This window comes from Python bivittatus, unplaced genomic scaffold (genome assembly GCF_059951505.1).
Source record: "Python bivittatus isolate LINGU-HERP-01145 unplaced genomic scaffold, Pbiv_v1 ctg000220_np1212, whole genome shotgun sequence".
NCBI lineage: Eukaryota > Metazoa > Chordata > Lepidosauria > Squamata > Pythonidae > Python > Python bivittatus.
Window position 1 is genome coordinate 7,265,779 of NW_028277048.1, and position 17,785 is coordinate 7,283,563.

At 44.7% G+C, this 17,785-nt stretch overlaps 1 protein-coding gene across 4 annotated transcripts in view; it reads right to left on the reverse strand.

Annotated features, from left to right (window-relative positions):
* Window positions 1–552: 552 nt before the first annotated feature.
* FLNA (filamin A) overlaps window positions 553–17,785 on the reverse strand; it is a 71,452-nt gene continuing 54,219 nt past the window's right edge. For all 4 annotated transcript variants that reach the window (XM_088137753.1, XM_088137751.1, XM_088137752.1 and 1 more), the window contains 16 exons: window positions 15,879–15,969; window positions 14,855–14,995; window positions 14,624–14,752; window positions 14,256–14,429; window positions 14,006–14,167; window positions 13,674–13,877; window positions 13,099–13,251; window positions 11,600–11,722; window positions 10,840–11,106; window positions 9,654–9,791; window positions 7,451–7,566; window positions 6,704–6,836; window positions 4,105–4,281; window positions 3,776–3,994; window positions 3,254–3,442; window positions 553–1,373 (listed from right to left, as the gene is read on the reverse strand). In XM_088137753.1, the coding sequence (XP_087993879.1) occupies window positions 1,186–1,373; window positions 3,254–3,442; window positions 3,776–3,994; window positions 4,105–4,281; window positions 6,704–6,836; window positions 7,451–7,566; window positions 9,654–9,791; window positions 10,840–11,106; window positions 11,600–11,722; window positions 13,099–13,251; window positions 13,674–13,877; window positions 14,006–14,167; window positions 14,256–14,429; window positions 14,624–14,752; window positions 14,855–14,995; window positions 15,879–15,969 (2,604 nt within the window). In that variant the 3' untranslated portion in view covers window positions 553–1,185. The remainder of the gene's footprint in view (window positions 1,374–3,253; window positions 3,443–3,775; window positions 3,995–4,104; window positions 4,282–6,703; window positions 6,837–7,450; window positions 7,567–9,653; window positions 9,792–10,839; window positions 11,107–11,599; window positions 11,723–13,098; window positions 13,252–13,673; window positions 13,878–14,005; window positions 14,168–14,255; window positions 14,430–14,623; window positions 14,753–14,854; window positions 14,996–15,878; window positions 15,970–17,785) is intronic.

Consider the following 17,785-nt stretch of genomic DNA (forward strand, 5'->3'; position numbering starts at 1 on the left):
CACTGTACATACCAGACATCTTCCCAGAATGAAGCCCAAGACAACTTGGGGCTTCCCGTATTCGACACACTTCTAGTATAACATTTTCTTTGTTGGATCAGTTAAAGGCCTCTCACCTGGTAGATGTTTTAATGGGTAAATGTGATTGCGAGAGTTCAACTCAGTCTGACAGAGAAAAATCCTAAGAATTCAAGAGCTGAGCCAATTCCTACTGTTTGCTCAAGGTAAGCAAATCTCAAACAATTTCCATCATATACAACTGTATTTGCTTCAGTAGGAAGCAATTACAATTCCTAGTAATCTCTGAGCTTGGTCAGAAGGCTGGTAACGGTCAAGGAAATTTCTCTGATACAGTTTGTCCACCAGCTTTCCCCTGTAGCAGTGGAGCTACTGAGGGATGGTGGATGGTTACAAAATTCAGCTGAACTGAACAAGAAGGATGAGCAGTTTCCACGAACTAAGCGGGACATCACCGGATATCACCCAGAATGATGATGGCTGAAAAGGACACAGAATACGAAAAGGGGGAAGAACAGACAGAGACCACTAACAGGCATTTGAAGCAGAACTTTTATTCCCTTCCCTCATCAAAGAAAGGGACTGGCAGTTGTGCACAACGACGACTTAAGTCTTGGAAGGACTAAACAAGGTTTTGGCTATAAACTGGCAAAGCAAGGAGCAGCTCCTGCCATTGGTTATTGATCACCCGCAGAGCTTCCATCTCAAGCCATAAAAGGGAAAGGACCAAGAGATGAAAGAGACAGGCCGTCTCCACTTCCGGGGGAAGCAGCGGTTTCTCAAGCGGTGGATGGCAACGATAGGCACCGGCAGTATCCACGTGCCATATTTTGTTGATGGGGAAGAGGGCCTCTCTGGCAAACCCAGGGGAGGGCACAAGTTCAGTTCATGGGCATGAAGCTGGCATGCTGGTGAGAAAATCAATCAATCTAGCCTCCCGCCCAGGAAGGAAAGCCACAGATAAAACTAGTTGGAAATAATTACTGCTGCATGTAAACAGATCCACAGGAATCTCTTCCTTCTGAGGGCAACCCACCCAAACTCTTCCCTCCCACCCCATAAGCCTGCCTCCTTGGCACAACCCCTGCCAACTGGTAAGTAAGAGGCAGTAGCATTACGAAGGGGGCTCGGGAGGGGCAGGGTTACACTCAGGCAGGGGGAGGAGCATTAAGGTACAGAGATGTGGAAGGGGCTGCCGGGGATGTGCTCCTCTCCCCATTTCACCACCAGGATGTAGTCTCCTCTGTCTTTCAACAGGTAGGTGACGTTGTACAACCGGTTGCCCAAGTGCTTCACCACAATCTCCTCACATGGAGTCTTGGGGCCATGTACGCCCACCAGCAGCATGTTGTTCCCTGGAGAGAAAGAAGGAGAGTGCGCGTAGTCATTTGCAAAGGTCCCTTGCAATGGTTGGGCTGAACGGATTACCCAGTTAATGAGAGCCAGTTTAAAACAATTGGCCTCATGCATCTCCCTGGCTGGATTCTCACGCTATGAATAACCATGTCCCGCATAAACGATGGTCCACAACTCACAGTAACTAGGTTCACACAAACCACTAAGCCAAAACCACATAATGGCCTAGTGCAATGATCAAGCCCACTGACCTCACTCCTTCCATCTCTTTCTTCCTCACTGTATGTCAACTAGAAAAGCCCTTCTCCAGGTCAAACAACTCCCTTTTCCACTCCCAAGGACTCTCCTTCCAAATCTCCCAGACACAATATACCTGGGAGCTATTTTTTCCACTGGCATTATCTTGCCTCCTTCCATTCCATTGACTGCTGCAACATCATCTCCCTCACCTCACTTTTTAGCACGTCAAAACGTATCACATGTGGGATTTCTCCAGAGATGGATGCCTCTGTTTACAGTTAAATGCGTATGGTGAAACAGTCCTGCTACCTTTGTTTGATGGCCCATCCATTTGGCTGCATGCTGGGGTCTCATACTGCTTTCCCAATCACCCAATGAAATTTCCTGATTGGCTTTTCCAATCACAAAGTACAGAAACCAACAATCACCCTTTATATGGGGAAGACTATTCCCTTGCAGGCAGTGAGAGACTATGTTTTCATATTCTCCTGTATTCCAATCCCGGCATGTAGAAATGAAGAAACTGCTCCCCTGCCTACGTGCTGTAATGATAAATATACCCTCTTGGGCTCATTCTGCTGCCATATTCAGAACACGTCTGTGTAACTGGTAAAGTTGGGAAGAGAGGAGAAGAGATTTCATGGACTAGTTAAGACAGCAGCATTAGGACACAGGAGAGAGAAAAGAACTAGGAAATAGATGAGCAGATGAGTTTGAGAGGCAAGAGGAGAGAAGCTGAGCCCTGCAGGATTAGATCTAACATCCAACTAGTTCAGCAGTTAACCGTTGCCACAAGAACTGTCTTACTCTTTGAGTATGTCCCCACATTGGTTTCCCCCATCAAAATATTCAATTTAAATATAGCTTTAGTTTTGATTAGTGTTTCTACAGAAGGTCCCTCGACAGAGACTGGGCTTCACCTTTTGCTGTTAAGAAGCAGCATGTTAATTTGGGGCATTAATAAATGAAGAATTGAGGACTTTCACAGGTTTCTTTAATCCTTCCTTCCATTCAAGATCCTGAATCCCAAAGCCCATTTTGGAGTGATGGCAAGCATCCATGTGTTTATATTTGGGCTGGGTCTGGTAGCTAGAATAATTCTTGTTATCTATATACTACTAAAACTCTCATGGCTGTTTGTTTGTAACCTTTAACTGGGCAAAACGGTGTGTCATAGGCCAACCGTTTTTGAACCAAGGTACCTCAAATGGGCTAATTTACATAATGTGTCAAATCCAGGACCCACAACTCCCATGGGATTGAAATTTGGCAAATGTTATAAAACATTTTATGACATAAAAATTATTATAAAAATTTTTATGACATAATACAAAATGTCATAAAACATTACCTATGATCAACTCCTGATGTTTGACCATGCTATACAGTTCAATATGAATAACATGGGCTATTTTCAAGGCAGATACATCTCTGAATATCTCCCTGAATTTTTAAGAACTCTTCCAGTGAAGGCAGTGCATTAGAAGCTCTGCCATTGTTGAAGGCATTGAGGAATCTGGCAAGGAAATATCTCTGAAATGATGACCCAGTGGGTCACGGGCTGTTTAGTTTGATCCTACAAAAGTGGAGTACATTGAGCATGTTATATAGATCTGCATCCATTGTCATTTACACCCACCTGCTTTGCTGCAATCGACTGTGAGAGAGTTCTTTTGCCCTAGAAAACCCTTGTTGAGGCCCAGCCCCTTGGCAACCACTTTGCTGGCATCTGAGGCAAACTTGGGTGCTGCTCCATCAGGTTTGGCTACTCCATCCATGAAGACTGAGGAAGTCTCATGGAGGCTGTGGCTGGGAACAAGGCGGGCCCCTGCCAGGAGGGAGAGAAAAAGTTAACCTTGGTGTTTAGAGCATATCCAGTTGTATCAAGGCAATATGTCATTTGTTCTCCATCACCACTTAGATGAAAACTCCAGTCTTTAGTAGAATGCAAGAGGTTCTACTACTGTTGTATTTCTAGAAGAGGTCTACAGCTTCCCCAACCTATGTCCCCCCAGCCCTCTAAAGCTTATGGGAATTCAATACAACCGAAGGGGGAAAACGTTGCAAATATTGGCCTAGGATTACTATTAAAAAGAACATCTAAGTAGACCACAATCTCATAGTCAGACCAGACAACTTTTCTCTCCCATTGTGTGCTTGCCTGTGATTTTAGCTTTGAAAGGACTGCCAGCAATGTGATACGGGCCACCAAACTTGATGGAGATGAGGTAGCTGCCAGGTGCCATGGGTGTATAGATGACTTTGTAGCCCTCTGAGCACTCTTGGCAGTCCATCTTCACCTTAGAGGGACCATCAATTGTGACAGACAGTGCCCCAGGCCCAGCATTTGTAGTGTTGACTATGAATTCAGCAGGGTTTCCTGCAAATGAGAGAGAGAGAGAGAGAGAGAATAAATATACAAAGCCAGATATGGAGCTTTTCCCAAAACCTCACAGTAGTCATTGGCTTTAGTCCAGGATCCCTTGTTACCTGTCACGCCACCTTCCAGGCCAGGGCCATAGGCGGATACCATCCCTGGGTCTCCAGCTTGGCCTACTTCCCCAACACGAATCTTGAAGGGACTGCCAGGAATGTGGCTTCCATTGAACTTGACATCAACTGAGTAGATGCCATTCTCACGGGGAATGAATCGCACCGCATACTTATCTGTGGCAAGACAAGGGTGGAGAAATGTGTATCTTTAAGAAACAGGAATCTTAACATGAATACTATACACGGGTAAAGGAAAGGACAGATATCTAAATGTCTGCCTTTTCTTCTATATCTGATGTTATACTGCTCTCCATGTGAAGATCTTAAAATATATTCAGTATATTAAACTTGTGTAGTGCTTAAAAAACAGTAATAAAGGAAGATGCGCATATATGTGTGTAAAAATCCTTAAAACGCTAATTTAAGAGCAAAACATAACAAACATGTTTGGAACAGGCTCGGGCTTACACAAATATATTTACAAACTAGATGTGAATAATTGATTAGAAGAGGGACTTGCAGGCAAATAATCTTCCCCCATTCTCCATGTCTTTGCAGGTCCCCAACCTGTGTTCTTCGCAAAAAGACTACTTGCTTAATATACAAATGGAAATGACATAGATTTAAACTGATGCCTTCCTGATCACAGAATTGTAAGAACTGTAGCTCTGACATTTCTGAAGGGCACTAGATTTGGGAAGGTTGATCCAATTTGTTCTCATGAACTGCCTCCTTGGAGGTGCTGTGTATTGGGGGTGGAGGTTCATTCAATGCAAATGTGGGCTGGATCAGAGGTGAAGGCTCTCCTGTCATGGCCTTGACAGTAATCTGCAGAGAAGGCAGGAACTTCACACAAAGGCCATGAATGCCACATTTTAGCACTGCAATTGTAGTAGGGTCTCCAAATGCAGTCATAATATTCAACAATCAAAATGCATGCATCAAAATAAAGTACTGGCTGCAATCTTGTAAAATCTCCATGTCCTTACATTTCAGCCATTTATTTTTAAATTTGGGGGATCAGCAGGTGTTAGCTAGTTGTGTTGTGAGTGCTCATTTTACACTGCCACCAGTGAGCTGAACTATGTTGGCTCACAACTTGTAGGTGGAGTCCGTGATTGTGAGCAGAATGTTTGCTGCTTAAAGTCATTAAGTCTTAATAAGTCTACTTGGGAAATGCTGACCAGATGGGAATTTGTGACAGATGGAGTTTGATGGTGTTGGCTACCCCATAACTGGAGATGGGGCAGAAGCATTGTTTCTCATCCTGGAGAGTTCAGGCCCCAGAATGAAGATCTGTCTGCTAAAGTCCTTAAGTAAGCAGGAAGTGGCAGGGAGCCAAGAATCTGCCTTTGCTTTGGCTCTGGGCCTGTTTCTGCCTCTCCCATTTCTGTTTCTGTTCTTGCTTCCTGAAGCAGCAAATGGGAACTAGAGAACTTAACAGTGTGGGAGACTTTTTGTTACCTTATCTGTGCTATGCCCACCCCAAGGGAACCTGGGCAAAGTAGCTTGAGGATAGAGGTATTGCCAGTAGCTTTGTCTGTCTCTCTGGAGGGCGGGGTCAGCCGAAAGCTACCACCACTCTCTTGCTCCAATGTCAGCTGCTGAGTCAGTCCTGTTACAGACTGGAGGAAGCTGAACAAATGCCTTTTCTCTGGATTTAGTTTGTTTAGAGAATGTACTTATTACTTGTTTAGAGAATGTACTTATGGCAGTGCTTCTCAACCTTGGCAAACTTTAAGGTGTGTGGACTTCAACTCCCAGAATACCCCAGCCAGCACAGCTGGCTGGGGAATTCTGGGAGTTGAAGTCCACTCATCTTAAAATTGCTAAGGTTGAGAAACACTGACTTATGGTCTTGGGGGTTCAGGCTGCAACACTGGGCAGGAGACCTTTTTATCAGAGCAAGTTTTAAAGGGGTACCACTGGTTTCTAACAGGGATTTATCTATTAACATCTACAATGTGGCAACTCAACCGATCAGTGCAATGTGTTTTAGACAGAGCTCACCATAAAGACTGTTTGGTGACTCCAAAACACCAGTGTAGCTTAGCTGGATGTAGGATTATATTACAGCATTGCCATTCATTTACAAAGCTCTCCATCTGCTTACAAGCCTTATTCTATTTCCTCTGAAAGTCTAAATGGCGTGGGCCAAGCAATACACAATTGAGCACAATTATTCAATGGTGCTGCTACACTACACCACAGTACGATACACTATTGTTTTCACCAAGATGCAGTTTACCTTTTTCCAAGTACATATTACTTTCAGTATTGACCAAGAAGGCAATTCAAGATTAAAAATGCTTCTACATTAACACTGCAGCACATGGGTACATCATTCTTCAAGTAACCATCAGCTGTTCAGACAAAGCATAGAGGCCTGGGATCTGGGTCACAAAATGGTCTGATTCCACTTCTGACACAAACAGGCATTTCTACACTCCACTTTCCAGAGCTGGAGAAGGAGACTTCCTTGGTAGCCTTGTCCTCTCCTCTACAGCTGGAGGTGAGAGAGAGGGATCCACCAGCCCTTTGTCGCAGCAAGCCTAACCGGCTGTTCTGGCAAAACGTAGGACACCAGAGGTCTTACCTTCATCAATTTCGGTGACATGGCACTCTTCCAAAGCCCCTGAGGGGCTGTGCACCTTGGCATCAATCACACCCTTGGCCCCGTTCAAGCTGACAGCAAATGAGGCTGGCTGGTTCACTTTTAACCCTGACTCCTGGAAGCACAGAGCACATGAGACAGAAGAAAAGGCCAGGAGGGCCGCGGCATCAAGCTCCAGAGTCCCCCCTCCACGTCAGACAAACACAAGACAGGCTTCCACTTACCTGAGCCAGGTAGCTTAGAGAGGGAGAGCTTCCCTGGAAGCTGGGCAGCAGCGCAAGCGGCAGGCAGGCAAGCAAAGGGGCATGATTTAGGCTAGAGGGAGGCTGGGCAGCTTTTTCAGCATGGCAGCAAGGTCAGCAGAGGCAGCATGCCCAGGGGAGCTCTCCATCTTTAAACCTTGGCATGGAGTGCAGGACTGTTAGCAGCCTTTAAACGAGACACGAGAAAAACCCCAGAGCAGATCCCTGTGTGGCCAGCAAGTTGGCACCGTGACTGTTCTGAGTGAGGCTGACCTGAGGCACCTCCTTCCCCCTGCAAGACGCTCAGGCAGCCCACCCTGCCACAGTACAGACCCCTGGGCACACTCTTCTCAGCCTGGGCCCCACGTTCAGCATCTATTCTCTCTTCTTTCTCTCTGGTGAAGGAAAGCCAGCTCAGGAGAGCAACAGTGCCAACTCTATCCAACCAGCAGGGGGAGCAAGTGGGCGGTTTCTCCCAGTGCCTCACCTGAAGACTAGAAACAGTGAGTCGGCGGGCATCATCAGAGGTGGAGGTGGCTGGTACTATAAAGGGACTGTCTGGGATATGTTCGTCATTGAACTTCACTGAAACCTCATAGTCGCCTGCCAGGAAAGGGGAACACAGAAAAAAAAACCCATCAGGCAGTAATTCAGACTCAAGGGTGCAAGCTCCTGAAGATGAATTAGAGGTGATATCTAGTTTAGCCAGTAGGAAGGTGTAGATCGCTTGTATCCCAACGGCTGCTGCATGGAAACCTGTTTTGGTTTAAACTTTTAAATTTAACATTTTAGAGATGTTGCATTTTAACTCTAACCCATCATGCTTTTTAAATCGACAGCAGTTAAAAAAAACTTATAATAAAACAGAACGCAGTAAATGCTTCAGAGGGAACAGTGCTTGAGTTTTTGAAGGCTTGGAATTGAAATTTGCTCCCAGATTTGCTCCCTGTATCCATATGGAGGAACTGTCGTGTATTTATTATTTGGCAGCACCGGGTGCACAACTTGCAGCAGCATTTGGCAACTAATCGTTTGGTTGAGATGACGCATTTTGACCACTGCCAAAAAAATGTGAATGCAAGGTCTCCAACAAGTTAGATTTCTCTATTTAAAAGGCATTTTTGAAGCTCTAGCGTATGGTCAATCACAACCGCAGTATCTTCTTCAATGCTACATTGACAAGATTTATGGTGGGATTAGAATAATGCTGCTTCCAGATACAATCTTTTGCTTTAAGGTAAGCCCTTTGGGGGTTCACCATCTTTGAGTTTCTTCCCCTTAGCAAGTTAGCCAGCTTGTGTTCCAGATGGTTGCTGCATTGAACAGCTGCCAGCCTCTCTACCAAACAGAAAGTTCTTTATAACTTTGAATAAAATGCTGCCCTGTTGAAGTGCAGAATCTGGCTGCTCCGCAGCTCTCTGAGTGGTTTGCCAGAGCCTATTCCAAGAGAAGGTGCTAGAAAGGAGCTCCCACATCTTTCCTTGAAGCTTCTCCAGCTCCCACGTGAAAATATGCTCAAACGGGAGGACTGCTGCATCACAAGATACAGTCTGCCTAGGGCAGTGTTGTCCAAACTTGGCCACTTTAAGATGAGTGGACTTCAACTCCCAGAATTCCCCAGCCAGCAGAGTTGAAGTCCACTCATCTTAAAGTGGCCAAGTTTGGACAACACTGCCCTAGGGCTAAAGACACCACTTCTTCCCATGAACTCTGGAACATCCAGGCTTTGATGTCCTACTCAAAGTGAGAAGTGGTCATGCTATGGCAGGGGGGACAATCTGTGGCCCAGGGTTGAGTATGGCCCCTCTTTTCAGTTCTCAGGACCTTTTGGACATTATTTTGGAAAACAATTTTCTGCCATTCTGAAGGAGAAGCACTTGAAAAAGTGTCACACAAACCCTAACATTAAAAAACAAGACTTAAGACTCTCAGAGCCCTTCTGACAAGGGTGCTGTGGCACTACTGCCATCAGCCTTACAAAAAATGTTAAGGGCAGCCATCCCTGTCCTACAGTGAGGATTAATAATGTTTTCCTTTGGGAGACCCACCTGCTCCAATAACTTTCTCTCTCTCTCTTCAACTATATTTTTCTAGTGCCTGTCCCATCCCAAAGTCCTCACTCTCCCTACTTTCAGGTCTGTGACCATCTTCTTCCTTGTTCTCAATTCTTATCCTTTCCACTGCCTTGACTTGGCATCTGGCCCCATCCCTAGCTGGCTCTCATATAAATCTTCTCTCACAATTCTTTGGATTATTCAGAATAATAACACTGATTACTCTACAGCAGAGGAGAGAAGTCTATGTTCTTCAAATGTTGGAATCCAACCATTGGACTCCAAAAGAATCTTGTATAAAGAGCACAATCAATATTCAGAATGGACAGACCAGCAACACTTGAAGGCCATGATTTTCCTATCCTGCTTCTACAGGTTCACAATCTTTTTTTCATCTTCTGAGCCAGGATTTAAGAGAAGAGATCAGCACTTCATAATGAACATGCCAGAAACTATTTTTATAATCTCTCAGAAGATCCTTACCTCTTCACCTCCTCTGCTTAGATGCACAGATCAGATCCTTCCCACACCCATGTTGCAGCTAGCTTTCTCTTTAATCTATAGTTAAAATGTTTAGCCCTATTGCAATCATTTCTAGTTCAAAACATGACTATTCACTTCCCCTTGATCACTTACCAGGCTCTTGCACAATATACGAAACTCCGCACGAACCATCTTTCCGGTCCTCAAAAGCAATCTCTGCCTTACTAGGGCCCTCCACAGCAATGGAGAGGCCACCAGCTCCTGCCTCCCTTGTCCAGATGCTGAAGTCAGCTGGGGAACAAGGCAAACAGTTCTTATTAGAAAACAGTCAGAGATATATAAATCCATGAAGGAGATAAATTCAAAATACATAGTTGTTGCAAAGGGCAACCAAAATAATTCAAAAGTGTGTAAAAAACTGAGTTCTCTGGAACCTCTTCATCAGGTATGAAGATCCTATCTTTTGCTTTTTGTTAACATCTTGCTAGATGATGATTTCCAGAGACCTTGAATATAACTATTTTGTGTTATTCTGGAGGGTCCTAGTAAAGATGCCAGCCACCTACAGATTTTAGGTATTATGCCAGTAGTCTATTCCTTCTATTGCTAAGGCAACCTCACCATCTGGCAAAGTTTCTCTTTCCAAGCTTCCTATAATGGACTATGAGAATAAACTTGAGGAACAGGAAAAAACAGCGGTCAGATAAAAGACAACTGAATCCAAAGCAGAAATGTAATTTGAGACAACATCTCAGACTTGACCCTCCCTAGTTCTCTTTAGAATAAAGGCAGGGATGGGGGAGGCACATTTAGACTGGCAAGGTTCTGTTACTGTAACCCTATAATAAAAATAATATTAGCATTCATAACTTTGGCTTCCTTCTCTGGTCTACCTCAAAGGGCTGACACTTCCTCACTGGAGTAGAAAATTAGTCCTGGTAATTGTTGTACATCCTACATAGTTTTGTATCTGTTTGAAGCCTGACCCTTTATCTTGAGTTTGGGGATAAAATCAGAGGAACCGTGCTAGATATAAAACAGTTCTGAAAAATAAATTCTCAGCTGTTTCAATACCAGCATGATTGAAGCACCATCCATGGACATGGACAATATATGTAGGTTTTAAGTATTAGTACCATCAACACAAGCAGAAAACAGCAATTTCTGCTGATCTAGAAACCACCCAGAGATCTTCCCCTAGATCCTAAACCCACCTCCATCTTCATCTGCCATCTTAAACTCTATGCATTAGCTACCACATAAGGGCTAGCATTACATTACATTGCCTTCCTACTGCCAAGGTCTTCCCTCTTAACTTAAGTTCTTCCCCCAACCATACCTGGCACACCAGCTTCAGCTCTCTCCAAGCCTGGGCCACCTGCCCGGACTTTGTGTGCACCACCTTCACCAAGAGGGCCCACAGTGAACTGGAAGGGGCTTCCGGGCACATGCTGTCCTTTATACTTGACACTGACTGAGTGGATGCCCGTCTCAGTGGGCACAAAGCGGATGCAGTAAGTGTTGTTTTCTGCCTCTAAGATCTCTGCATCATGGGATTTGCCTGACGGGCTGGTCACCTGGGCAGTCATGTCCCTGATGTTGATTTCTGGGGACCAAAGCACAAGAATTACATGGGTACAGAACTGCACGGCTACAACTTTGCCATGTTCTCTGTTCACTATGAAATGCTGGTTTCAGCTGGTGGGGCTACTTCTCACTATAATCTCGCATGATGGACATAAGCTAAGCCACAGTTTATTAAATAAACCACAACTGACTAGGTAATGCTTAGCCATAAACCAGGTTTTAGAAATCAGAACTGCTGAGTTCATACAACATGCTCAGACCCTTGCTGCTAAGACCTAGACACTTGTCTGAAACTGTCCAGGACTGAGCACTTAGTTCCATGCCAAATTTAGCATTTGCTCAAGCAAGCAGGGGCACGTGGAACTGTTTCAATGCTTCCTTTGTCCTCAGAGAAGGTCTCACAGAAGGTCTGGTGCTTGTGCAATAGCTCTCCATTATCACTGGCTTAGTCTGATGCATAAACAGCAGCTCAACCCTCTGCTTAGCTCACTTCTCCCCTTGGCCTTGCTTACCTGGGATTTTCAAACTCAGGTCACACTGGCTACCAATATTGGAGACAGATGGGGCTTTGCGGCGGCGTGTGATCATCTGTTTCATTCTTCCCTCTCCTGTCACCTTCACGGAAAATGGGCTCCCTGCATCAGAAAAACCAGCCTTTTTGGTCAAAAGGGGGGAAGCAAACCCTAGCTGCTAATGGATAGTTTTAAACATCCCCAAACTCTTTATAGCCCAGTCAGATCTTATTTTTCCTTTCAGGGGAGAAATTGATAATAAGATTCATAAAATCTGGGCAGAAGCAGGGTGGTATCAGGGCTATACTCCATGGAAGCATTAGCTTGCCTACAACAACTTTTGAGATGTTGGTTAATATCCTGCTCTCCAGTGTAGCAACAGCTTTTCTTTCAGCACTCAAGTTCACTAAGTTGAATGATTGTGTGCAAATTGTCATGTTTATTAGGTCATTGGTCCAAACTGGAAGTGGAGAGTTGAATATTTTGACTGTCTCCATTAAAAAAACTCACGGCAGAGAAGAATGTCATTAAGGAAGCTAGGCATGCTACTTTTCACAATGTGGCATCTCATCTATCTTCGTACCCACACCTAAAGCAGCCTTCTCCAATCTGGTGCCCTCCAGAGTCTTTGGTCTGCAACTCTCTGGCAGGGCCAATGGTCAGGGAAGATGGGAGTTAATTTGGCCTAAATCTAAAAGGCAGCAGATTGGGAAAGAGGATCTAGAATCATACAAACTGACAAAGCCTGAGGATACAGTTCCACTGCTCATGCAGCTTTTGGATGCAGATGTGCAAGACCAGGTGTGTTTTGTGGGTGATGATGTCCTTCCCCCATCCTTTTGGGTACGTAATTCTCTGCTTAATCCAAAAGCAAGCACCAGAAAATAATGGCCACCTTAACTTTCAGCTGCTGTTACTACCCTTATAGCAGGAGTCCTGGAATGTACTGGCACTCTCTAAATGAGTTAGACAACAACCCCCATAATTCAGCTAGGCTGGGAAATGCTGATTTAAGGAAAGTATCTGGCAGATAAGCGGAGGATGGATATTGGCAGATATAAGGCTCTTTGGCAGCTGCATAAAACAAAGTGATTCTTTTCCAAGTAACATTCTTGTGGAGTTCTTTTTAGCAAGATTTATTGAGAAGAATAGAATGGAGTTACAAGAAGTCCAACAACTGAAGCATTCTTCATATAGAACCAATGTATCCCCAAGTACATGATGATGGAGAGTTTTTCATTTTCTTTCTAAGAGCCTTCCTATAATCCAGTGCAGAGACAGGTCTCTTCCCTGACAATGGGAAACTTTGCAGTTGACTGTTTCACATAATAGTTTATCAATCTGGAAACTCTTGCAACAGCTTGTTCAACAATCCAGATTTTAAAGATGTTTCTGTCTGATCCCCACCTGGAACCACCTTCCAGTATACCATTAACATTTTTTGGACCAACCTTTGCTCTCCTAGTCCCATGTGACTCAACAAAGATGAATCCACTCACCTGGCACATGCTGATCCGCAAACTTAATGTTGATGATGTAGTTGCCAGGCTCAGTTGGACAATAGGTGACTTTACAAGTACCATCTTCCAAGTCTTCTGTATTGATATCAACCTTACTGGGGCCTTCAATGGACAAGCTCAGCCCACCATAGCCTAAAGAAAGGTCCATTTATGATCAGAAGCGTTTGGATACATTTGAGCACATCATTACCTGTATGTATAACATACAATCACATCTGTATGTATCTGTATAAGTCCTTCTTAACCATTCCAAGTTGGCCAGTTTTCTTCTCATAGAGCTAATGGCAGGAAAATGGCACATTAACTTCCCAGATCCTTCTGTCTTGGCTCAGAAGCCTTGAAAAAGAGATCTGCCCTATGTGCCTCAGGAACTTCATCGTATTCCCTTAGTAGCCTACCCTGACTTGGCCCCCTTCAGATGTATTGGACTACTACCCCCATCATTCCCAGCCAGCATACCCACAATGAGAGTTGTGAACATCAGAGTCAAAAAAATCTAACAGTGTACCTTAAGACATTTCAGAGGCTATATTAAAGCTTCAGGATTTGTATACCTGCATCCCTGGTGTCAATGATGAACTCTGAAGGTTCAAAGGTCCGGCCCTCACTGAGTCCTGGGCCAGAGACCCTGACACGGCTGGCATCTCCAATTTCTGATTGGCTGATCATCACCGTGATAGGGCTGTTGGGGATGTGCAGCCCGTTTTTCTTGATGTTCACAATGTGCTCTCCAATCTCTTTGGGGACAAATGAAATTCCTAGAGAGATTTGTGAGAGAGAGAGAAAGGAGAGAATTTGTTAAGCCTCACCTACTATCTTTTTCTACCCATGAATTCTAGCAATTGGCTCAGAGGTGAGCTAGAAAGGGGAGGCTCTGGGCACTCACCAACATGTCCATTGCGTAGGCGCTTGAGCAGACAAGGCTCCTCACGACCAGAAGGTGGGATCACTGTGGCAGTCAGCTGGCTCAAGTCTGTTTCAGTGATGTTCAAGGGAATGTCAGCTGATGAGCCCACTTTGAGATGGGACATGCGCATTGTATCATCACCTGTAGAAGCAGAGGCAGACAAGGGGTCTTTAATGTGAGCCAGCTGGCTGCCTAGCCCACTTCACATCAGAGTAGCCTCAGATCTCACCAGTAATCTTGGCAGTGAAAGGACTTCCTGGGATGTGCTTGTCATTGTATTTCACCAGTATGTTGTAGTCTCCAGGCAGAACTGGAAGATAGGACACTGTACAGGTGCCATCCTGATTATCAGTGCATCCAATCTCTGCTTTAGAGGGGCCTTCAATGGCCAAGGAGAGGCCACCTGCAAACATCAAAAAAGGTCAAATACTGAAGACAAGCTGGCCCTGACAAGCTCAACACCCAAGTTGTGTGAGGAATCCCAATAACTGATTTGTACAGTTTATGCAAGTACGTGTTATACTAAGTCCTCCAAAGGGAAAGATATGACACAACTACCAAAATAGTCCTGATGGGAAGAGCATATGTCCAGCTTACCTTCTCCAGCATCTTTTGTGTTGACTGTGAAGACAGCTGGCTTGTTGACCACACCATGGGTGAGTCCAGGACCATAAGCTGTCACATGGCCACTGTTAACATAATCCACGTAGAACTGAAGGGGGCTACCTATTGAAACAGAAAGCAGTCATGATGTTATTTAGATATCACTCAAAACTCACAAAACAATCCTCCAGGACAATTGGGAATTCCACAGACAGCAGAGGTTACCTGGGATATGCATATTGTCGTAACGGATGTCCATCTCATGCAAGCCAGCCTCGGTGGGGGCATAGCGCACTGTCACTGTGCCATCCTTATTGTCAGTAATGTCTGGCTTTGCCACCTTACCAGAGGGCATGCGTACCTCTCCTTTGGAAGGGGAATGGGAAGAGAAACAAAAACAGCTCAGTGGATTCTGTTAGTCTGAGTAGGAAGCTGTAGAGCCAGCATACTATTCCATTGGTATGGAATCAGTAGGATGTTTGAACAAAACCTGACTTCTGTTGTCCAATACAGGATGTGAGCTAGGACATTCGCCTGCACTAGGCTAGAATCCCTTAAAAATTTTGCAAGGACATTTTTGGACAGCCTAAAGCTAAAAGCAGCCTTCCATAGCCTGGGGATTTACAGATCTGTTGGACTGCAACTCCCATCATATCAGCTGGGAATGATGGAGATTGCATTCCAATATATCTGGAAGACACAGGACTTGCTGGGCTTGAAGTGTTATCCTTAGCATCTCCCCTGCAGCTCCCAGCAGACGGTAAATTCCTACAGTAAGCTTGTTCAGTAGGCACCAATGAAGTGAAATTCTGGCCAAGGATGGGGACTTAGTTTTGGTGTCATATCCAGGTAAGAGATGACACTTAACAAGAGTTGCAATACGCAGATCACCTTCTGCAAAGTGCTAGAAGAAAAGCCACATGTATTATAATCAGGTAATTCACATTTTGCATCAAGAGCTCCTGCAATCTCCATAAAATAAAAGCTAATATTTTTCCTGCATCTCCTAGTTATGAGGAGTGGAAAAAAGAAAGGCAGACGTAAGACCCTCAACCCACCCATTTCAGCTATCTCACAAATTTTGGCAGACATTGCTCATTATCTTCATAGCTATAAAAGACAGCTATGTAAAATAAAATAAAAAATAAAAACAGGGATCAGGAAACTGAATTTTGCCTCGTTCTACAATTTGTGTTCCCAGGCTGTTAATGCACACAACTGCCTTTAAGCCACATCTCTAGCTCTTTACCTGTTATCTCTCCTTTTTTGATAGTGAAAGGAATAACCAAGTCAAAAGGCCGCAGTCCAGCATCCAGCCCGTTGACAGGACGATCTGTTGCCTGGAAAACAGAGGTGACCCACCATCCCAACAAGAGGAGTGAGAAACATGGAGGGCAGTTTGAAAGAGAGAGGGCACTTAAAGATGACGAGGAGGGATGAGAAGGCAAGAATCCATAAAAGCGATGGAACACTGCTGACAAAGACAGACTCTGAAAACCCCCTAGTTGCTCCTAAATGCTAGAATGAATGAGGGACTGCATATGCTGCAGGCAAATAGGCTAGCTAGCAAACCAGGTGCACTGCTGGATACAGGTGAGATGGACAATTTCCCTTTTCTTTAAAGTTTGGGGTTACAAAGTCTGGATTTTGCAAGAATAGGGCCTTCATGACTTTGGAATCCAGGCTTTGAACCAAGGACATGACTAGGTTTTGCTGTGAAGCTGAATGTTCTCTCTCCATAGCTTTCTATTCCAATAGCTGTTAGAACAGGTAATTGGAAACTGTGATACTCAGGAGATTCCCAAGCTGGCAAGAACTAGAACTCTAAGGCCAGAACTAGACTAAGGGATGTCCCCAAAGTCAGAAAGAGTTTCAAGCAGCTGTATCACTTATTCTCCTTTTTGTTTTAAGAAGTATTGGGACAAACAGGAATCGATGCAACTATCTTGGCCATAGCTGTTTCAAGAAGCACTTTGGCCATAGTATCCCTCAGGAGCATCGCTATTCCTGCCCAGCTTCCTTTGTGTATCCCCAGGCTCCGGTTCTCCAGCTCTTGGAGGAGTTACAGACCTCTTATTTTCCAATTCCCTGTGCTTCTAGCTGCCAAATTAAATATACCTCTGAAGGGTTTATCAGCAAGCCGCTTAGTTATGCTATACCTCTCTGCTACCTTACCCTGGTTGGCTGGCATGCTTGCCTACATCTGGCTTCTATTCAGTTAGAATGCTAAGTGTTGGGATCCCACCAATGGGCAACCAGACTGCTATGCCCATCAGCAAGCTTCCTCCAAAAGGCCAGACCAGGATCAAGCCAAGGAGGACTCTACTTATAGCTAGCCAAGCCCCCAACAGACTCCCTAAAGAAAGAGGTGAACCACATTCCTTCATATCCTGGAATAAGGATACACAGCCTGGTTGGGATAGGGCTTGGAAGATTTCCCCAGCAGAGGCCTTGACAAGGACGACACACAAAGCATGGATGGCATCCAGAGATGGAGGGATGTGACCTCAGACAAAGACACCCTGGGAAAAGCACCAAACCTGCCACATTCTGGAAGGTCTCTTTCCCTCCCTGGAATTCAAGCAGAGCAGATATAAAGCAAAGGGGAGTGTGTTTGGGGATGGGATGGTGCAATGAAAAATGTCCTCAAGAGCCCCAAAGCCTACAGTTGGAGTTTCTTGCATGCCATATGAGAAAGCCCCACTGCGAGAACACCATGCCCCTAGCAATGCCCTCTGCATAAGCTCATGAGGGAGTTTATGATAGCCAACCACCTTCATTTCAATTCCATTTCTCATCATACCTTGCAGAATTAATTGCCAGCTGGCAATGTGTGTACTCCGAAGAATGCTACATGTTTGCAGAGACTGCCAACAGCAATTAGCCAAGCCAGCAAAGAAGCAGCAGCTGCCTTAGAGGAGGTGATCCTAAATTCAACAGTTACCCAGTTGAAAAGTTAAGGGCTCTCTAAAAACAGTCCCATTTATTTCTACAAGCTGATTATGCTTGCAAGAGGGGGAAAATAATGAAGGTTCAGCAGTTCATTAGTCTGACTGTCAGCATGATCCCACTGATAAGAGGCACCAACTGTTTTTAAAGTTAAAAAACAGATGCAAAAGGGAGACGGAAGAATTAGCATAGGGTCCCTGAGTCAGG